This window comes from Plasmodium malariae (genome assembly GCF_900090045.1).
Source record: "Plasmodium malariae genome assembly, chromosome: 6".
Lineage (NCBI taxonomy): Eukaryota > Apicomplexa > Aconoidasida > Haemosporida > Plasmodiidae > Plasmodium > Plasmodium malariae.
In genome coordinates this window covers 586,617-605,000 of record NC_041780.1, presented here as the reverse complement: position 1 = coordinate 605,000, position 18,384 = coordinate 586,617, and the positions used below count along the sequence as shown (strand labels likewise).

At 27.9% G+C, this 18,384-nt stretch overlaps 5 protein-coding genes across 5 annotated transcripts in view; 2 read left to right on the top strand and 3 right to left on the bottom strand.

Moving 5' to 3' along the window:
* The window catches only part of PmUG01_06021000 (conserved Plasmodium protein, unknown function), a gene marked incomplete at both ends in the record, with an annotated part of 2,065 nt that extends 1,781 nt beyond the window's left edge, over positions 1 to 284 (bottom strand). Inside the window, one exon of the mRNA XM_029003781.1 lies at positions 200 to 284. Within this exon, the coding sequence (XP_028859866.1) occupies positions 200 to 284 (85 nt within the window). The remainder of the gene's footprint in view (positions 1 to 199) is intronic.
* Positions 285 to 2,677: 2,393 nt separating this feature from the next.
* Positions 2,678 to 9,228, top strand: PmUG01_06020900 (cation transporting P-ATPase, putative; the record flags this gene model as incomplete). Its single annotated transcript, XM_029003780.1, is given in 3 exon segments — positions 2,678 to 6,109; positions 6,123 to 8,647; positions 8,895 to 9,228. 3 exon segments carry the CDS (start codon positions 2,678 to 2,680, stop codon positions 9,226 to 9,228), a joined length of 6,291 nt encoding a protein of 2,096 aa, XP_028859865.1.
* A 1,387-nt stretch (positions 9,229 to 10,615) lies between these two features.
* Positions 10,616 to 12,172, bottom strand: PmUG01_06020800 (AN1-like zinc finger family protein; the record flags this gene model as incomplete). Its single annotated transcript, XM_029003779.1, has 5 exons — positions 10,616 to 10,647; positions 10,893 to 11,013; positions 11,272 to 11,367; positions 11,665 to 11,772; positions 12,077 to 12,172. The coding sequence occupies 5 exons, from the start codon at positions 12,170 to 12,172 to the stop codon at positions 10,616 to 10,618; spliced, it is 453 nt and encodes a 150-aa protein (XP_028859864.1).
* A 2,135-nt stretch (positions 12,173 to 14,307) lies between these two features.
* On the top strand, positions 14,308 to 16,716 carry PmUG01_06020700 (ATP-dependent helicase, putative; the record flags this gene model as incomplete). Its single annotated transcript, XM_029003778.1, has 3 exons — positions 14,308 to 14,861; positions 15,142 to 15,867; positions 16,542 to 16,716. The coding sequence occupies 3 exons, from the start codon at positions 14,308 to 14,310 to the stop codon at positions 16,714 to 16,716; spliced, it is 1,455 nt and encodes a 484-aa protein (XP_028859863.1).
* Positions 16,717 to 16,875: 159 nt separating this feature from the next.
* On the bottom strand, positions 16,876 to 18,243 carry PmUG01_06020600 (conserved Plasmodium protein, unknown function; the record flags this gene model as incomplete). Its single annotated transcript, XM_029003776.1, has 4 exons — positions 16,876 to 16,968; positions 17,192 to 17,254; positions 17,424 to 17,622; positions 17,897 to 18,243. The coding sequence occupies 4 exons, from the start codon at positions 18,241 to 18,243 to the stop codon at positions 16,876 to 16,878; spliced, it is 702 nt and encodes a 233-aa protein (XP_028859862.1).
* Between the last annotated feature and the right edge of the window lie 141 nt (positions 18,244 to 18,384).

Below are 18,384 nucleotides of genomic sequence, written 5' to 3'. Positions count from 1 at the left end.
TTGCATATACACACACATTATACACACACATATTATACAAACACACATTATACACACACATATTATACAAACACACATATTATACAAACACACATTATACACACACACTTACACACATAAACTTATACATGTGTGCCCATATCTTCATCCTGCACACGGTCAGAACAAAATCTCTTGTTCGTATTTCTTACTACTTAACCTAAATTTAAGGATAAAAAGGACAAGGTGTAAAATAAATACTTGTACTCAAACTTCGTTCTTAAGGAGTCTTTACATTTATTCATTTTACGTAAGCACTGGCTGATTTATTTCCAAAGTATTAGGCACTTCTCCGTTGCTCTATCGTTCCTTTTTTCTTTTTTTTTTTTTTCTTTTTTTTTTTTTGTTCTTCCGTTTAGGGTGTACTACTAAAAGATCGTTATACTCACTTGCCCCTTGCCCAGTTGTATCTATACTCAACCTTTAACTTTTAACTTTTACCTTTCAGCTTTAACTTTTAACTTTTACCTTTCAGCTTTAACTTTTAACTTTTTTTTCTCCTTCTCCTTCTCCTTCTTCTTCTTCTTTACTATATTATACACATACTTTTCATCTATTCAGTATGCCTATCATAGTAAGTGATTTCCAAAAAATATTATGAACAAGTCATAATTTTTCTCATATATATTCTTTTTAATATACATTTTAATTTTTTTTTTACCTCTCCCCCCCTATTGTTAATGAACCATTTGTTTTTGTGCTTCTTTTTAAAGCAATTATGGTAAATGGGGAGAGGGAAAAAAAAAAAAAAATATGCTAAACTATTTTATTACTGCCTACAATTCGATGAGTGAAAAAAATAAACAAAAAAAAAGAAAAAAAAAAAAAGAAAAAGAAAAAGAAAAAGAAAAAAATAGAAGTAAATAATCCTTTTGGCTAAATGTATCAACTCCTTTTTAATGGAGATATTTATATACGATATATAAATGAATACATGTACAATAATATTGACAGGTGTTTTATTTATTTTTTTTTTTTTTTTTTTTTATTTTTTAAACATTCCATCTGCCAGAATTTATTATTTGTATTCATGTAGAATAACTCGAGCTGCTTACTTTTTTAAAGTTACTTGTGGTAGTGACAAATCATGTTAGCTACAAGTCGTGGTAGCTACAAACAGCATTTGCTTCTTACCATTCTTTGGGACAATCCGAATAATCTCCTTTGTTAACCGAAGCATCGATAATTTATCTGTACGTGTATCTGTACTCGCACGTGCATACGCACATGGGTATGTGTTATATGTCCATGTAGGACGAGAAGATGTATGTGCATTTTATCAGTAGAGCGTTTTCCTATATGTCGAATTACCTAAAACTGCTTTTTGTTTTTTTAAAGTGAACAAAAATACATCCTTATTTTACGGCTATCATTTTTTTTTTTTTTATCTTACGCCATAGTGTTCTTCCAACAAATTACCGTGGGAAAATCTAAGCAAAAAAAAAAAAAAATAAAAAAAATAAAAAATAAAACACAAGCAAATAAACGACGAACGGACGAACTAACAGTTCATTCTAATTGCATCTCCCTTTTTACTCACTTGGATGCCCACAATTTTTCAGTGTTTACTACATCAGTACAAGATATAAAGCGTTGTTCACTTTTTTGTTTTTCATTTAGCTATTTTTTTTTTTTTTTTTTAAATTTGCTCTATATTTTATTTATTATATATATTACATACTACATATATAGTTCATACTACATATATATTTCATAATGCATATATAGTTCATACTACATATATAGTTCATAATGCATATATAGTTCATACTACATATATAGTTCATAATATATATATAGTTCATACTACATATATAGTTCATAATATATATATAGTTCATAATATATATATAGTTCATAGTACATATATAGTTCATAATACATATATAGTTCATACTACATATTATATGTAGGATAAGAGAACATCTTTGTTTTTTTGCCCTTTTTTGGAGTGATGACAGTATATTTTTTTTTTTTTTTCGTTACATTCTGTGTTTTGATTTTTAAAATATTACTCATAAATTATTTTCATAAAGTTGTACACGGGTAGACTAACCCGTCGTCTCGTGTTACTCTCAAATGTACGCTCTTTTGTTATGTTTGGAGGGGAAAAAAACTGAGGATTATAAAAGCACAAAACAAAGAAGCACAAAAGCATAAAAGCATAATAGCATAATAGCATAATAACATAATAACATAATAGCATAAAAGCATAATAGCATAATAGCATAATAGCAAAAAAAGGAGAGTAACAATTGTGCGAAGAGCAGGGTATAAATATAAAGAAACCAATAGCGGGTGCACATAAAAGTCGTTCATGCATATAATAATACAAGTACATACAATAAAAGAGGATTACATAAGAGAAATAAAACTAACAACACGTATATGAGCAATCAGATTGAGTAGGCACTTCCAAAATAGTATTCACTTCCAAAATAGTATTCACTTCCAAAATAGTATTCACTCCCAAAATAGTATTCACTCCCAAAATAGTATTCACTCCCAAGTGTGCATATGCAAAAAGAAGGACAAACTCGATAGGCAAAAGCAAATCTAGTTTTATGATCCCTCCTGCCCCCCTCTCCTACAAAAAAAAAAGGATTACCAACCCATTCACATACAAGTATTGAATAAAATGATAAAATTTTGCAAGTCTGATAGTCTATTAATTGACTACAATGAGCTAAAGTATATATGCTTTTTTTACACATTTTTGTTGATATATTTTTTGGTTTGGTATATTTGGAAGAAACATTATCAACAGGAAATAAATAAAAAACATCGATGGAAATATAATGAAGGAATATGCAAAAATGAAAACACAGAATTTTTTAATTTTATATATGAATCTGAATCATGTGATGAAGTTATAGTAAGACAAGAAGGATATAAAAATAGTGTCATTGGTTTTTTGCTAAAAAATATTTCTATCTTTTTGTATGTTTTAACACATATAATTATTATAATATTAATAGGTAATGAATATTGTATATATGAAAATCATGAAATATTATGGAATGATAGAGCCTTAATTTTTTTTATTTTTTTCCTGCTAAGTTTTATAATTACATATAGTATACTAATAGTCAGAAGACACATGCACAGTTTCTTTTTGAAACCAGCTCTTCTTAAAGACAGTGATTACGTATTAGTCTATACAAAAAATGAAGAATATATAAATGTATATAGAGATATATATAAACAATTTTTTAATTTAGCTAATTTGTTTTTTAAAAATTGCATTACAGTATTGAGTAAGCACTTTTACGTATTCTTAAACGTATACCATTCATATTTAAATATGATCAAAAATTTTATTAACTCAAAAGATAACACAGATATGAATCATTTGAGGAACAAAAAGTATGATAACAATATGAGTGCAGAAGATACCACAGTCAAAAAGCACATGAAAACAAAAAAAATAAAAAAAAAAATAGAAAGGGGGGATAACAACGATAATAATCACTATCAACCACAACATCGATATGTAAAACGACAACAACATAGTACTGAAGTGAGAAGAATACCTAAGGAAAAAATGCTAAAAGTGTACAAAATACGAGTTCGAACAAATGAAGAGAATATAAGGTACTTCTTCTTTAGAAGCATGAAATATGTATACAATGAAGAGAAGGACGCCTTTTACAATATATCCTGTAGAATAAAGGAAAAAGTGAATAGTTTAGATTTTAATTATATATTAAAAAAAGGTGGACTAAACAATAATGAAATTATTAACAACATAAACGAATATGGGTATAACAACATCCACCTAGAAATTTTCTCTTTTTTTACAAACATGAGAAGAGAATTGTTAGATGGTATATACATGTTTCAGTTATATATAACATATAAAAATTTTTTTTGGAAAGAAATAATTACTTCCATTATATGGATAGTCATATCTCTGCTAACCGTTGTAAGAAAAATTTTAAAAAATCAGAAAAATAAAAAAGAAATTTTTGATAATATTCAAGCTAACAATAATACTGTAGTGACTGTGTATAGAAATTCAGTAGTACAACAAATTCCATCGAACAATTTAACTATTGGGGATATAATTATTATTACCCCCAAGATGACCATTCCATGTGACTGCATATTATTAACTGGCCATGTCCTAGTGGACGAAAGTTTGTTAACAGGGGAATCGAGGCCAATGAAGAAAGCGTGCGTACCGAGTGGGGATAGCGGTATGAACTGGAAAAGAGGTATGAATGGGCCTAACTCGTTTGATATGAGTTATGCGGATCAGTCCGGTGCTTCTCACATGTTGGGAGCCCCCCATAAATCCTCCTCTTTAGAGAATAATCACAACAAGTACGCCAAAAGAGTAAAAAGGAGTTTCGAAGCAAGCCCAAGGAGTAACAAAATGGGAGTCAAGAATGATATTAGCAGAATGGGAAGTAGCAGCAGCGGAAGCAGAAGAAGGAGAAGAAGTGGAAGTTGCAGTAATGGTAGTTGCAGCGGAAATTCTCGGGGTCTCCATAAACCAAGTGGGCATCGATATAGAGCAAATAACCTTCTGTACGCTGGGACTGAAGTCATATCAACTTTAAATTTTTCAGATAATATATACGCAATAGTAATTAATGTGAGTATATACACATATAAAGGGAAGTACATGCAGAATGTATTATTTCCTAACCCATTACTGTTCAAATACGATTCTCAGCTTCCAATAGTTTTTGTCTTTACTATATTATTTAGTTTGATATGTCTATATTTTCAAATACGTTATTTAGGCCTTAACATGACATCCATATTCTATACACTAGGAACGTTATCACAAATTTTACCTGTTTGGACACCAGTAGTTTTAAATATAGGATTAAATATATCTACTAATAGATTAAAAAAAGAAAAAAACATTTGTTGTATAGCTCCATCTAGAATACCTATATGCGGTAAAATTCGAATTTTTTTTTTTGATAAGACTGGAACATTAACAGATCATAACATAGAATTCTCAGGTGTGCACTTTTGTAATAATATTTTGACTGAAAAGAAAATAAACTTAACAGAAAAAGGTCCTTTCAACAGGGGCATGATTGATGATGTGTATGATATGAAATGTGAAAGACCCTCTTCTTTCATCGCTCCTAGTTCTAAATCTGTTACTCAGGGTTACCAGAGAACTGGGTTCGCAAAAATCGGGGGCTGCAAAAAAAGAGAAGCATACAAGAGCGAAGTAGACGAGATAGAAGTAGACGAGATAGAAGTAGACAAGAGCGAAGTAGACAAGAGAGAAGTCTACAACAAAAGCGAAGTAGACGAGATAGAAGTAGACAAGAGCGAACCTAACAACGACAACAGCGGAAGTAACCACATCATCGACCCCTATCCAGACCGCTCCCACAATCGAAGCCACAGTCGCAGCAACTCAAGGCGCTCCTTCTACTCTAGTAATGACAACGCAAGGGGTGCAGAAAACGTGGATGGGGAAAAAACTGAACAAGTCAGAATTTCGTACAAAGAGAAACATATGACACATATGGTTAATGGGGATAAAACGAAGGGGAAAGATGAGAAACTTGCCCCGAATGATGTTCTGCATAACGAAAAAAAGGAAACGAATGAGGATGAGGAGGAGGAGAAGGAGAAGGAGGAGGAGGAGAAGGAGAAGGAGGAGAAGGAGAAGGAGGAGAAGGAGAAGGAGGAGGAGGAGAAGGAGAAGGAGGAGAAGGAGGAGAAGAGGGATAAATCTCCCAGTTTTAATATGCGCGAGAAAAATAGCCGAACATCCAGTGAAGACATATTTCAGAGTTATGATGAAATGGAAGAGCAGAAATCTTACGAGGGAAAGACATACCAATATACATTACAGGATAAAAAAAATAATGTAAATAGTGAAGAGCTCAAAAAAAGAATAGAACAGAATAATCTAATAGATGATATAGCACATGTTAGAAATGTAAATATGGATGGAAGGCTATATGGAGGGGAACACGACAAGTCAAGTACTGATAACACATGCTTAGACCACAAAAAGGATATAAAGGACGAACAAGACGTTTTAATTAATATTGTCCCGGATCTTATCGACGGGGTGCATTGCGCAAAAAAAAAAAAAAAAACAAAGGAAAGAGAAGAAGTTGAACAGTGAGAAAAGTTGTAATGAAAAAGGGGAAGATGCCAAGCAGAGTAGCATGGACAAAAGCGTAGATAAGAAGCGGAGTAGCAAGGACGAACGCGAATATAACGAATATGCCCCCATAAGAAGTAGCCTCTTTAACAATTCGAATTCGTCGATGAACTCAGTAACGTCTCTTCTGTATAATAGTAAGTTGATGTGGACAAACAAGGTTACTCTTAAAAATACTCCCTCAAATTATCATCTACTAATTTATGCACTAGCTGGCAGTTCGTGTGTATACTATGACAATAACAATATTTATGGAAACGAAATTGACAAGAAGTTGTTTGAAGCAACAGAGATGATGATTACGAATTACACAAATAAACATAATATGGATATAAAAAGAGTGTCATTAAGGATAAATAACACATACAAATATTTCGATATTTTAAAAATGTTTGAGTTCGATTATTATACAAAAACTTCTACAACATTAGCTTATGGTAATTTTGATTTTAAGGAAAAATTTTTTACTGTTTTTTCAAAAGGTTCATTTGATAAAATTTATCAGAAATGTGTTAAAAATGAGGAATTATACTTTTTCAAAAAAAAAGAACAAGAATATAGTAAAAATGGTTTTTATGTTATTGCTTTAGCTTTTAAAATTATTTATAATCCATCCTATGAACAAGTTTTACTTCTCTCTAGAGAAGAATTAGAAAAGAATATGAATTTCTTGTCATTAATTATGTTCAGTAATCATATAAAGAAAGATGCAGAGAGTGTAATTCAGACTTTAAAGAGTTCTTCCATTAGACCGGTTATCTTAACTGGAGATAACGCATATAACTGTTTATACGTTGGTAATAGAATAGGCTTATTTAATAATATAAATTTTTATGAATCCTTTTTTACGTTAAGTATTGATTCGAGTACAGCATCGGATTTTGCAAAAAATATAGGGGAAAAAGAAATTGATAATGAAAAGGAACATCTATACCTCCCAAGTGAAAATGCATACCGTTCAAATGAAACCAAATTTTTGTCGTTTGAAAATTTCCTCAAATCAAACAAGGGAAAGGAAGGAAGTCATCACTACTCATCTAACTTTATGCATAACCAGAATGAACAAAAAAGTCAAAAAAAAAATGAGAAAAAAAAAAAAATTGAAAAAGAAGAGGATCCTAATAAAAACAATGCTCATAAGTACTCTGCATTGAACAAGAAATATGAAGGCAACAAGGATCAAGAGAGTGACGATGAAAATATGATGTTACTGTCCCGTTCCCCGAACGAGGGGGAAAGAAGCAATGCGAATGCAGGAGAACGTGGTAGGGAGAGTTGTCCATATGGTAACACCTCCAACAACAGGAATCATAACACATATGTGAACAACAAAAAGGGGAGGGGGAATAATGAATATTCATATATGAATCCCGTAGATCAAAAACATTTGGAGGAAAATAATATATTATCTACTCAAGGGAGTGAAGAGGATCGAGTAGAAGAAAATATAATAGTTTATGGATATGTGTTAAACAACGAGTTAAGATTTGTAAATATCCAAAATGATAATAAAATTGATACGAATCTTGTACTGTATAAAGATATATATAAGGAAATAATACTAACCGGTGAAGCGTACAAACATGTAAGATCTCATATATTTCATATAAGAAGTTTAGAAGAGGAGGAAGAAGAGGAACAACAGCACAAACAGAAGCAGCAGCCGCAGTCACAGCACCAATTTTGCGTTAGCAAAAATCCAGAAGGATACAAAAATTTTTTGTTAAGAATTCGCATATTTTCAAGACTAACCCCGAATAATAAGATGGAAATTATTAGAGACTTCATAAAATTTGATTACATATGTGGTATGTGCGGAGATGGAAGTAATGATTGTGGTGCTTTAAAAATTTCTCATGCAGGTTTAGCTTTATCAAATTCCGATTCATCTATTGTTTCACCTTTTAGTAGTAAAAATGAAAATTTAAAAAGTGTTATTGATATATTAAGAGAAGGAAGAGCTTGTTTAGTTACCTCTATAAATTGCTATAAATATATGCTTCTCTACGGTTTTATGATTTCAATAATAAAAATTGTTTTATTTATGAATGCTCATGCTGTCATGTCAGAATATGGGTATTTATTTTTTGATAATATAATTTTATTATTACTAGCCAAATCAATGACATTATCAAAACCAGCTTGTAAATTAAAAACACAAACACCAACATCCAGTATTGTTGGTGCACAGACTATTCTTTCTTTATTATGCACACTTATTGTCAATTTTTTTTTCTTTTATTTAATAATTTTTCAATTTTTTTATATATATGATTTACCATCTTCATATGACATGAACACGTCAGCACCAAAATCGTCATGGTGGCTTATGAGTGATAATTATGAGAGTTTTCTCTCATGTATTTGGTTTTGTTTTCAAATTGTAAATAGTGCCCTTATACTCACATTTGGAGGAAAATACAGGAAGCACATTTTTACCAATTATACCTTTATGACGTAAGTACATGAACATCTAACTGCCATTCGCTGCAGCAATCCGCCACAACACGTCTTCCGCCTTACCTTTGCATGCACCCACGTTTTTGCATATTTCCTTAAGTTTTCATTGTTATGTTTGCTACCCATTCTGGTATTATATGCCGTCCGCCCATCTCTTTATTCATCATACTTCCACGCATCTTATCCTATTTCCACGATACTACATCTTTTATTACCTTTTATTCCCTCCTCCCCCCTTTTGCAGGTATTATTGCCTAATAAACGTCTTTTTACTATACTTGACAGTCGGAGGCCCCAACAAGCTAACTTGTCTGTTTCGCATGAATTGCAATGACGAAGTTTCAAAAAGAACAAAAATCAAAATTTTGGATGCAATTTCCTATTCAGCAAGTGGCTTAAGTTTTTATGGACCAAATGGAAATAATATACTCAGCACTGGGCATAAAATAAAATTTATTTTTTTGAACATTTTAAATATTGCTATTAACATTTTAATATCAAAATATGTTTTATGTGAACGGCTTTATAACAGGGTCAGAAAGTTTTTTAACTTTCAAAATAGGAAGGTTCCTACTTAGATGTTTCCCTCCACCCCCATTTTCACTTTAAAAAAAAAAAAAAAAAAAATACACACATACATGTACATGTGTATATACATATACGTGTACATATACCTACACATATACATATGTGTGCATGTACATTTCTGCTTACACGTGAACAGTGGTAAATGAGTTTATATAAATTTTGCTGTTAAAACTTCGAAGCTACTGTCCTAGTGGCCCCTTTTTGCATTTTCATTGAAGTTAAAAACAAGTTTCTTCCTTCATTATTTTTATTTTTTTTAGCATTTTATAATTTCTTATCGTTTTAATTTTTCTTATCGTTTTAATTTTTCTTATCGTTTTAATTTTTCTTATCGTTTTAATTTTTCTTATCGTTTTAATTTTTCTTATCGTTTTAATCTTTCTTATCGTTTTAATCTTTCTTCACGTTTTAATCTTTCTTCACGTTTTAATCTTTCTTCACGTTTTAATCTTTCTTCACGTTTTAATCTTTCTTATCATTTTAATTTATCATCTCATTTTAAATTATCTTATCATTTGAATTCTTCTTATCTTACTTAATGTTTTAAAAACGATATAAAATTTGATTTCTACAATCCATTCGAAAAACTTATGTTACATTCTTTCCTTTTTATTTATTAATTTTATTATTGCCATTATTATTATGATTACCACTATTGATACTAATATTATTATTTTATTACTAATGATTAGTTAAAAATTGGCTAAAACTGGCTAAAATTGACCAAAATTGTACCAAATAGGGCCCATTTAGATAAAAATGAGAATTCGATATTTCTGACCAGGTCAGAAATGTTTTGCCTCAAATAAAATAAAAACTAAAAACATATTAAGAGTAACAAGAAAATAAAGTTATATATTAACAACTAAAAAGAGATGGTGAAGTAAGCGAATAATGATGATGAACAAAAGAATACGGCAGAGATGAAGAGCATATGACAATATAATGGGAAGGGAAACTAAATGAAACAAAATAAAACATAAACATAATAAAAATAAACAAAATTGAGCATAAACAACATGAACAAAATAGCACATTCCCAAATAAACATAGTAGCTCATCTGTAAATAAACTGGCAAATGAGTATATTAGTTAAAGAATCTGTATATTTATGGACGAATGTGTATATTAACAGGCACATGCGTAAATATGTGTATGCGGACACAAATAAATAAGCGTATCCAGCATTGCACTGTGTCATTGAACTGAGCAGCATTTTCCCCATTTTTTCTAAAAATTAATATTAAAAGATTATACATTGAAAAAAAAAAAAAAAAAAAAAAATAATAATAATAATAATAATAATAAGTTTTATTCATTTGTGCAAACACTTGAAATGTGGATAGAGTTTACATATACATATATCGTAAGCAAAAATTAAAATAACCTTATTTTTTTTGTTCGTTTTGCTGTAAGAATTTCTTTCATATTTGGCTATTTTATAGCCACTGTTCCCTAGAAGAAAAAAAAAAATTCTATTGCAAAAAAAGAAAGGAGAATATAAAATGAAGCGGAAATGGATGTAATAAATTGCAAGCGGAATAATATGGCACGAAACGAAATCTAAAAAGGTACATGAGAATAAGGAATAATAAAAAAATATGCAACATGCACATTTCGAATATAGTAAATATTCTTAAAACTTCCGGATTACTTTCAAAAAAGCCTTTCTCAGTATACTCTTTGCCACATTCATGTGCATCAGAATATCTATGAGGCAAGCAAAAGTTCTTTTTGCATTTCTTACAAATGTAATTGTTAATGTCATTCAAAACCTGAAAAGTTTAAGTTTTGAATAAGAAGAATGTTTTTTTTTTTTTTTTATTGCATGTACAGGTAAATTGCATAACTGTATATATTTAAAAAAAAAAAAAAAAAATGTAAAGTGACAATATGATCACATTTCAATTTCTCTTAGATATGTGTTAATTCATATTTATGTAGTTCTAATTTGAAGGAAAATAATCATTCTTTTCTTTTACTTTGTTTTGCTTTCCTTTTTTTTTTTTTTTTTTTTTTTTTTAATTCATTACAGTTTTACAGCCTTTTTTGTTACATATAATTATGGTCCTTTTCTTTTTTTTATATGAACACTTATAAATTAAATGCTTTTCTATTTCTTCCTCCTTCTACGTATTCATAAAAAGAGTATGTATTATTTAATGATATACACATCTTTGAGAATGATATGAACGCATAATGAGAAAGATAATTTACATGCGAAATCTGCCCCATGTCTTGACACTTACAGCACATACGCGAATGTAAGTATGTATATATATATATATATAAGTACACGTATATGTATATAGGCACGTATTTATATTTATATATTTATATATGTGCACATAAATATATAAATCCCATGTATTCCATTTTCATCACAGCAAAACTGATTTTTAAGGTTTCTTCACTTTTTAGCTTACATCAGGTAGAACCAGGTCGCAGTATTCACATAATACAACTTTATTTAAATCTATATTTTTTAACCTGGAGCAAGTATGTTCTTGAACTTTTCTATGAAATTCGCAAAACTGTATGAGTGAAAAGACATATAAAATAAATGTGTTACAACAGCAATAAGTAAAATAAAATGGTATATTTATAAACGATTTTTTTTTTTTTTTTTTCGTTTTTGTTTTTTCTTCCTTTTTTTGAAAAAATAAATCATAAAGTTTCTTACAGTTGTTTATATACTCTATATTTTGATATATATGTATTTTTTTTTCACTTGTTTACTAAAACAGGTATTTGTAATCTTTACAACTTTAATTTCATTATATATATATAACTTTATATTTGTATGAATTTTACTATTTTTTATTTTTTAAAGTGTACATTTAAACCGCAATATTCACATTTAAATGGAAGAAAATCATGATTTCTACATCCGTCCAATTCACATTTTTTAGAAAGATCAGAAAAGTAAGCCATGTTTAAATTTTTGTTGTATTTTTACCTTTTAGTTAAGTATATTCTGGTCATTTTTTGTACTTTATTTAAACTTTTTTTTTTTTTTTTTTTTGCATTGTTTTGCATATATTTTGTTAATATTTTTCCCATTTTGTTCTTATTATTTTTGATGTTACGTTCTTTTTTAATGTTTTTTCATTTTTTAGTTTTTTCGTATCCCTGTTCTTATTTTTATTCCCATTTTGTTCTTACTTTTTTTCACATTCACTGTTCATATTTTTTATCTATTTTTTTTTTTTTTTTTAATTTTATTTTCATTTAACATTAAAAAAAAAAAAAAAATATAATGATAACAAAACAATGTTTTACTTATATTTATTTTTACCGGACAATGCCATATAACGAATGACTTTCGAAATAGATTAGTTTATTTTCTACTTTTAATATTGTGGGAAAAAAAAAAAAAAAAAATGTAAAAACTATTACATAAAATAGTGGATCATTGTTTAACATAAAAATATTGCTGCAACTCTCGGCGAATAATAATGATTTTATTTATTTATTTGTTCGCTTGTTCACTGCATGTTTATTTATTTTCCTTATTTCTTTGTACAATTCATTAAATCGCATAATTAGTTATTCGCATAATTAGTTATTCGCATAATTAGTTATTCGCTTAATCTATTCGCTTAATCTATTCGCTTAATCTATTCGCTTAATCATTTATTTGATTAATCATTTATTCGCTTAATCATCTATTCGCTTAATCATCTATTCGCTTAATCATTTACTCGCTTAATCATTTACTCGCTTAATCATTTACTCGCTTAATCATTTTTCATCTGTTCATTTTCCCATTAGTTCTTTTTATTTTCTCTGAAGGATGTAACTATTTATATGCGTTAATGTGTACAACGCGTGTAAATTTTTGGCGGATTCTCTCTACACAGTACTACTTTACTAAAAATTTGTTTACACCTTAAAATTTGTACACACATGGGCATTTATGTGCACATGTATTTCTATATATGTAGACACATACATTAATATATAAAAAAACTTTTCTTTCTTTTTTTTTATTTTATTTAACCTATATTAATAATAAAACAGTAAAATATAATATACCCATGTTAACTCCCCACATCAAACAAAACTGTATTGTGTTATACATATTCTGAAATATATCAAATTTTTTAATTAAAGGTAATTTTAAAAATTATATATGTATCACTAGTTGAAGAAAAAATAAAGAAAAAAATTCCTGTTAAAAAATTTTTAATTTCAGAAAACACCACGTCATTTAATATATTTTATTTTTTTTTTTTTTTTAATTTTTGTGCACAATGTACATAAACTCTTTTTAATGTTTCACCCTAAAATTAAAAAAAAAAAAAATTACTACTTTTTATTTATTTTATACATTTTATTTACGTCGTTGTTCAGCGGTTAAAAATTGTTCGAAAAAATATTTTTTCAGTTAATACTAAAAATGAAAAAGGTGTAACATTATACATGTATACTCCTTGTAACCTTCTATCATATGTACATCCATATATATATATATATATATATATATATATATATACGCTCATATTATACAAGTATGTGTAAGTGCACGCGTGGTAATGCTAAATATACTGCTTTTGACGAGTTATATATTTGCTTTAAAAAAATAAATATTTCGTACGTTATATAAGTACAATAATTTTAAAACGTTCATGTATATATATATATATATATATATATATATATATATATAATACTTATGTGCGTATATACATATATGCGTATATACATATATGCTTATATACATATATGCTTATATACATATATGCTTATATACATATATAAATATATATACATACTTATATAAAGCAAATGTTTTATCTTAGCCCCCTGCAGTGTCTTCCCCTTTTTAGCAGTTTTAATGAACTCCTCCTTTTTATGAATTTTATTATGTACATCATTAACTTCGTTTTTATGTATATATTTTTTTTCGTCTTCTTCAGCCTTTTCCTTGTTATCCTTTTTTTCTCCTTTTTCCTGTCGCTCTCCGTTTCACTTTTTTTGTTATGTTCTCTTTTCTTTTTCTTTTACGTTTTAATAGAATTTGAAGAAAAAATAGAAGAAAAGAATGTAAAGAGCCAAGAATTATTATGTTTTTTATATATCATCTAATATATTTTTTTTTTTTTTTTTTAATTTTAGTAAATAGCTACAATATAACTAAAATTAGTAACAACTCATTTTTACATTCAAAATTTATATATGACAATGTAAGTAAAAGAAAGGAGAAAAGAAAAAAGGGTACTCCACAGAATGTACAAAGACATTATAATTTTACTATTGAACATTTTCCATGTAAAACTGAAATATTAGAAAACAAAGATGAGTATTTTTTTAAAAGCAATCAAACGTTTTCTCAGTTACGTATTCATGGTACCTTAGTAGAAGAATTAAAAAAATATAATATTAATGTACCATCAATTATTCAGTCAGATTTATTAGAATATTATAACAAAAATTTTGAAAAATTGAAAAATGTTATCATAGGGGCAGAAAATGGCATAGGAAAAACTTTATCTTATATAATTCTCATTTTAAATCATATATTGAAACAACCAAAAATTCAAAATACACGTGTTCTCATTTTTCAGTACAACAGCTTGTTAAGTAAACAATGCTATGATATTATAAAGCGCCTTTCAAAGTAATTTTTCAAACATTATGAGACAAAAAAAATAAAATAAAATAAAATAAAATAATTTTTTTTTTTTATTTTTGCGTATCGTGTCGTCGTAGCAGTAGCGGCTCTATTTTTCTCAAACATTCCGTGTGTACGGGCACGTGTATATGTTTGTGTATGGATATGTGCATATGTTTGTGTATGCGTATGTGCATATGTTTGTGTATGCGTATGGGCATATTTATGTGCGCACTTATGTATTCATAGTACATGCAACCCATTTCCCGTGTGATATTTTTTTCAGAAAAATAAAGGTAAAGACGGTTAACCTGAAGGGGGAAGATTCAATTAATGAAATCAGCAATTTAATTGTAATATGTTCTCCTGTGAGATTTGTTACCTATATGAAAGAGAACAAGGAAAATATAGTAAATTTTTTGCAAAATTTAAATTTTTTTATAATAGATGAAGTAGATTTAATGTTTGATAAACCGTACATTAAATATATCAGTACCGTTTATGACGAAATGAACAAACTAAATAACAACAAAGTTGTTTCAATAGTAACGTCATCTACTATATCAAATAAGGGGAAAAAGTCCATACAGAACAATATAATGAAATATGTAACTAATTCAGTTGTTATAAAAACAAATTATTTGCATAATATTCATCCATTTATTAATTATCATTTTGTAAATTTACCAGTTTATAATGTTAAGACAAAAATTGATGCTATGAAAAATATTATTTTAAAAGAAAATTTAAAAAAAAAAATAATTATTTTTTGTAATACTGTTAAAAGTTGTAATAGTGTATTTAGTTTATTAAAATCAGATTTTGATAACATTTTTGCTTTTAATTCTTCATTTAAAAAAGATGACTTGTTCATAATTTTGGAACTTTTTAAAAATTCAGAAAATCCTATACTTGTAACAACAGATATAATACATAGAGGAGTTGATATAAAAGATATTACTCATCTTTTTCATTTTGACTCACCAACAAATATTATAGTCTACACGCATAGGTAAAAAAAACAAATAGTAACAACATGATAAGTACCCATTTTTTAACAAAATTCAATTGTTCATATATCAATTATATATTTGCATTAATATTACTAAAAAGAAGTTATATAATAATACATTAAAACAAAAAAAACAAATAGAACAAAAAAAATTGCTACAATGTAATGAGCACTAATATAATAGACATCTCAACTACCACGTTATGTACACTTGTCAAGTAAAGCGCGCTTCGTATATGTGTACAATATTTTTATGCATTTTATAAAACGTTTTTTCAAATGTATTAGCAGCGAATGTAGAAATTGTTTAAATTGCATGTACTGTTAATGTTAAAAAAAAAAAAAAAAAAAGAAGAAGAAAAAAAAGAAGAAAATTACAAATTATGAATTACGAATTATGAATTACGAATTATGAATTACAAATTATGAATTACAAATCATGAATTACAAATCATGAATTATAAATCAGAAATTATAACTGCATTAAATGTTACAAAAAAAAAAAAATTTGTGCACATATAAGTGCATAGTACGTGTGGGTAGAAGTTATTTAGTTATCTCTTTTTCTTTATATTGTATGTTTATACTGTATGTTTATATTACATGCACATGTATATGCACATGCGTGTATACATGTACATGTATAAATATGTATGTGCATTTCCCTTGAGCAGGAACGGAAGGATATCCAGGGGAGCGAGCACTGGTGATATATACATTTTCAATAATTTAGAAAACTTAGTAACAAGAAAGATATATGAACTTCATAAAAATAATGTAAAGTTTGAAGACATTTTTAGCAGAAAAAGATCTTTACGGAAAAATTATAAAAGGGAGTTGAAAAAATAGTAGTAGTAGTAGTAATAGTAATAGTAGTAGTAGTAGTAGTAGTAGTAGTAATAGTAGTAGTAGTAGTAGTAGTAATAGTAGTAGTAGTAGTAGTGATGTAAAGGAAGTAGCTGTACACATGTATTAAAATGGCATGTGAACGACAGATGGAAAAGACACCTACTTATATAAATCGTTTATTTCTTCTAATTTTTTCTTTAAATCCCCATCGTTTGTTTTTTCGTTCACGCCTTTTTTTAAATTTTGAATAAACTGCAATTTTTTTTTTTTTTTTTTTTTTTTTAATTAAAATAAATTTTAAAAAAAGAAAAAAAAAATGGAATAAAATAAAGCGCAGCGAAATAAAATGAAATAAAACAAAATAAAACGATACGGAATTATTTATAACAAGATAAAACAAAATAACATAAACATAAATAAATTACACAAACACGAAAAAAATATGAGCATGTTAATGATTATAGAGACTTGTTACCTGTAGCGTCACAGATATCTTTTTTAATTTTTTATTTTTGTTCTTTTCCAATTCGAGTAGATTCTATGAAATAGATGTACGAAAATGGAAGTATATGTATACGTGTGTATGCATGCATGCATGTATGTGAGCACATTCCTTAATAGTAAAATCTCCGATACTTAAAAAAATCGTAGACACTATTGATGTAAAAGAATAAAATAGTTATTCAAAAAACAATTTTTTAAATTACTTGAAATTTATCTTTGCAGTCATTATACTCTTTATTTAATGATGATAATTCACTGTATGTGTCTTTTATTGCACTGTTTAATTCATCTGTGCTTTTTTGACAAACTTTTATTTTATCCCACATTTCATAAATACTTCCTGCGTAAACAGAGGATTCTAACGACTCCATTATTTCGTTTATTTCTCTTCTTGATTTTTTTCTTTAAAATGATAAATTAAATGCAATTTTTTATGTGTACTGTAGGTGCGTCTAGTGGCGTTTATATAAGTATGTATGTACATATATGCATATGCATACATATATATGTGTACTTGCGTGTATGCATATGCTTAGGCATGCATTCATCTGCGAATATTACATGACAATTTTCGCCAACATTATATACTCGCACATGTGCGCATACTTATACACATGCATATACTTTTATATATGCCTTTTTCGCTCCACAATTTTTGTTCTTTTTTTAAGCATACTTGAATTCTTCATATTTTTGTTCTTTCCCCTGAATAGAATCAGGTAGATCACTCAACAGAGTGCTCACATTTTGTAATTTCCTTTTTTGCATAGATATTTCCTTCTTTAAATTTAGGTAACTGAATTCTTTATCTTTTTGTACATCGTCAACAGTGTCTATATAAATACCATTATTTTTTATAAGTCTCTCAGACTCTTCAATTTTTTTGTGCTCTTCTTTTTTTATTTTTTCTTTTATATCCAATATCTTGTGCATTTCCTCATTTTTTTTGTGCATATTATCAACGAAGTTGTAAAAATCCTTTTTCTTCTCGTCCATTTTCAAAAGGTCAAAAATGTCAATCATTACAAAACTGAAGGAAGTACTAGCGTTAAAAAGCATACACAGTTAGATATATACACATGTGCAAACATGTACAAGCATACACATAAATACCTATCACAAACTGTTTAACTATATATGCTTTAAAAAGTTAAAACAAAAAAA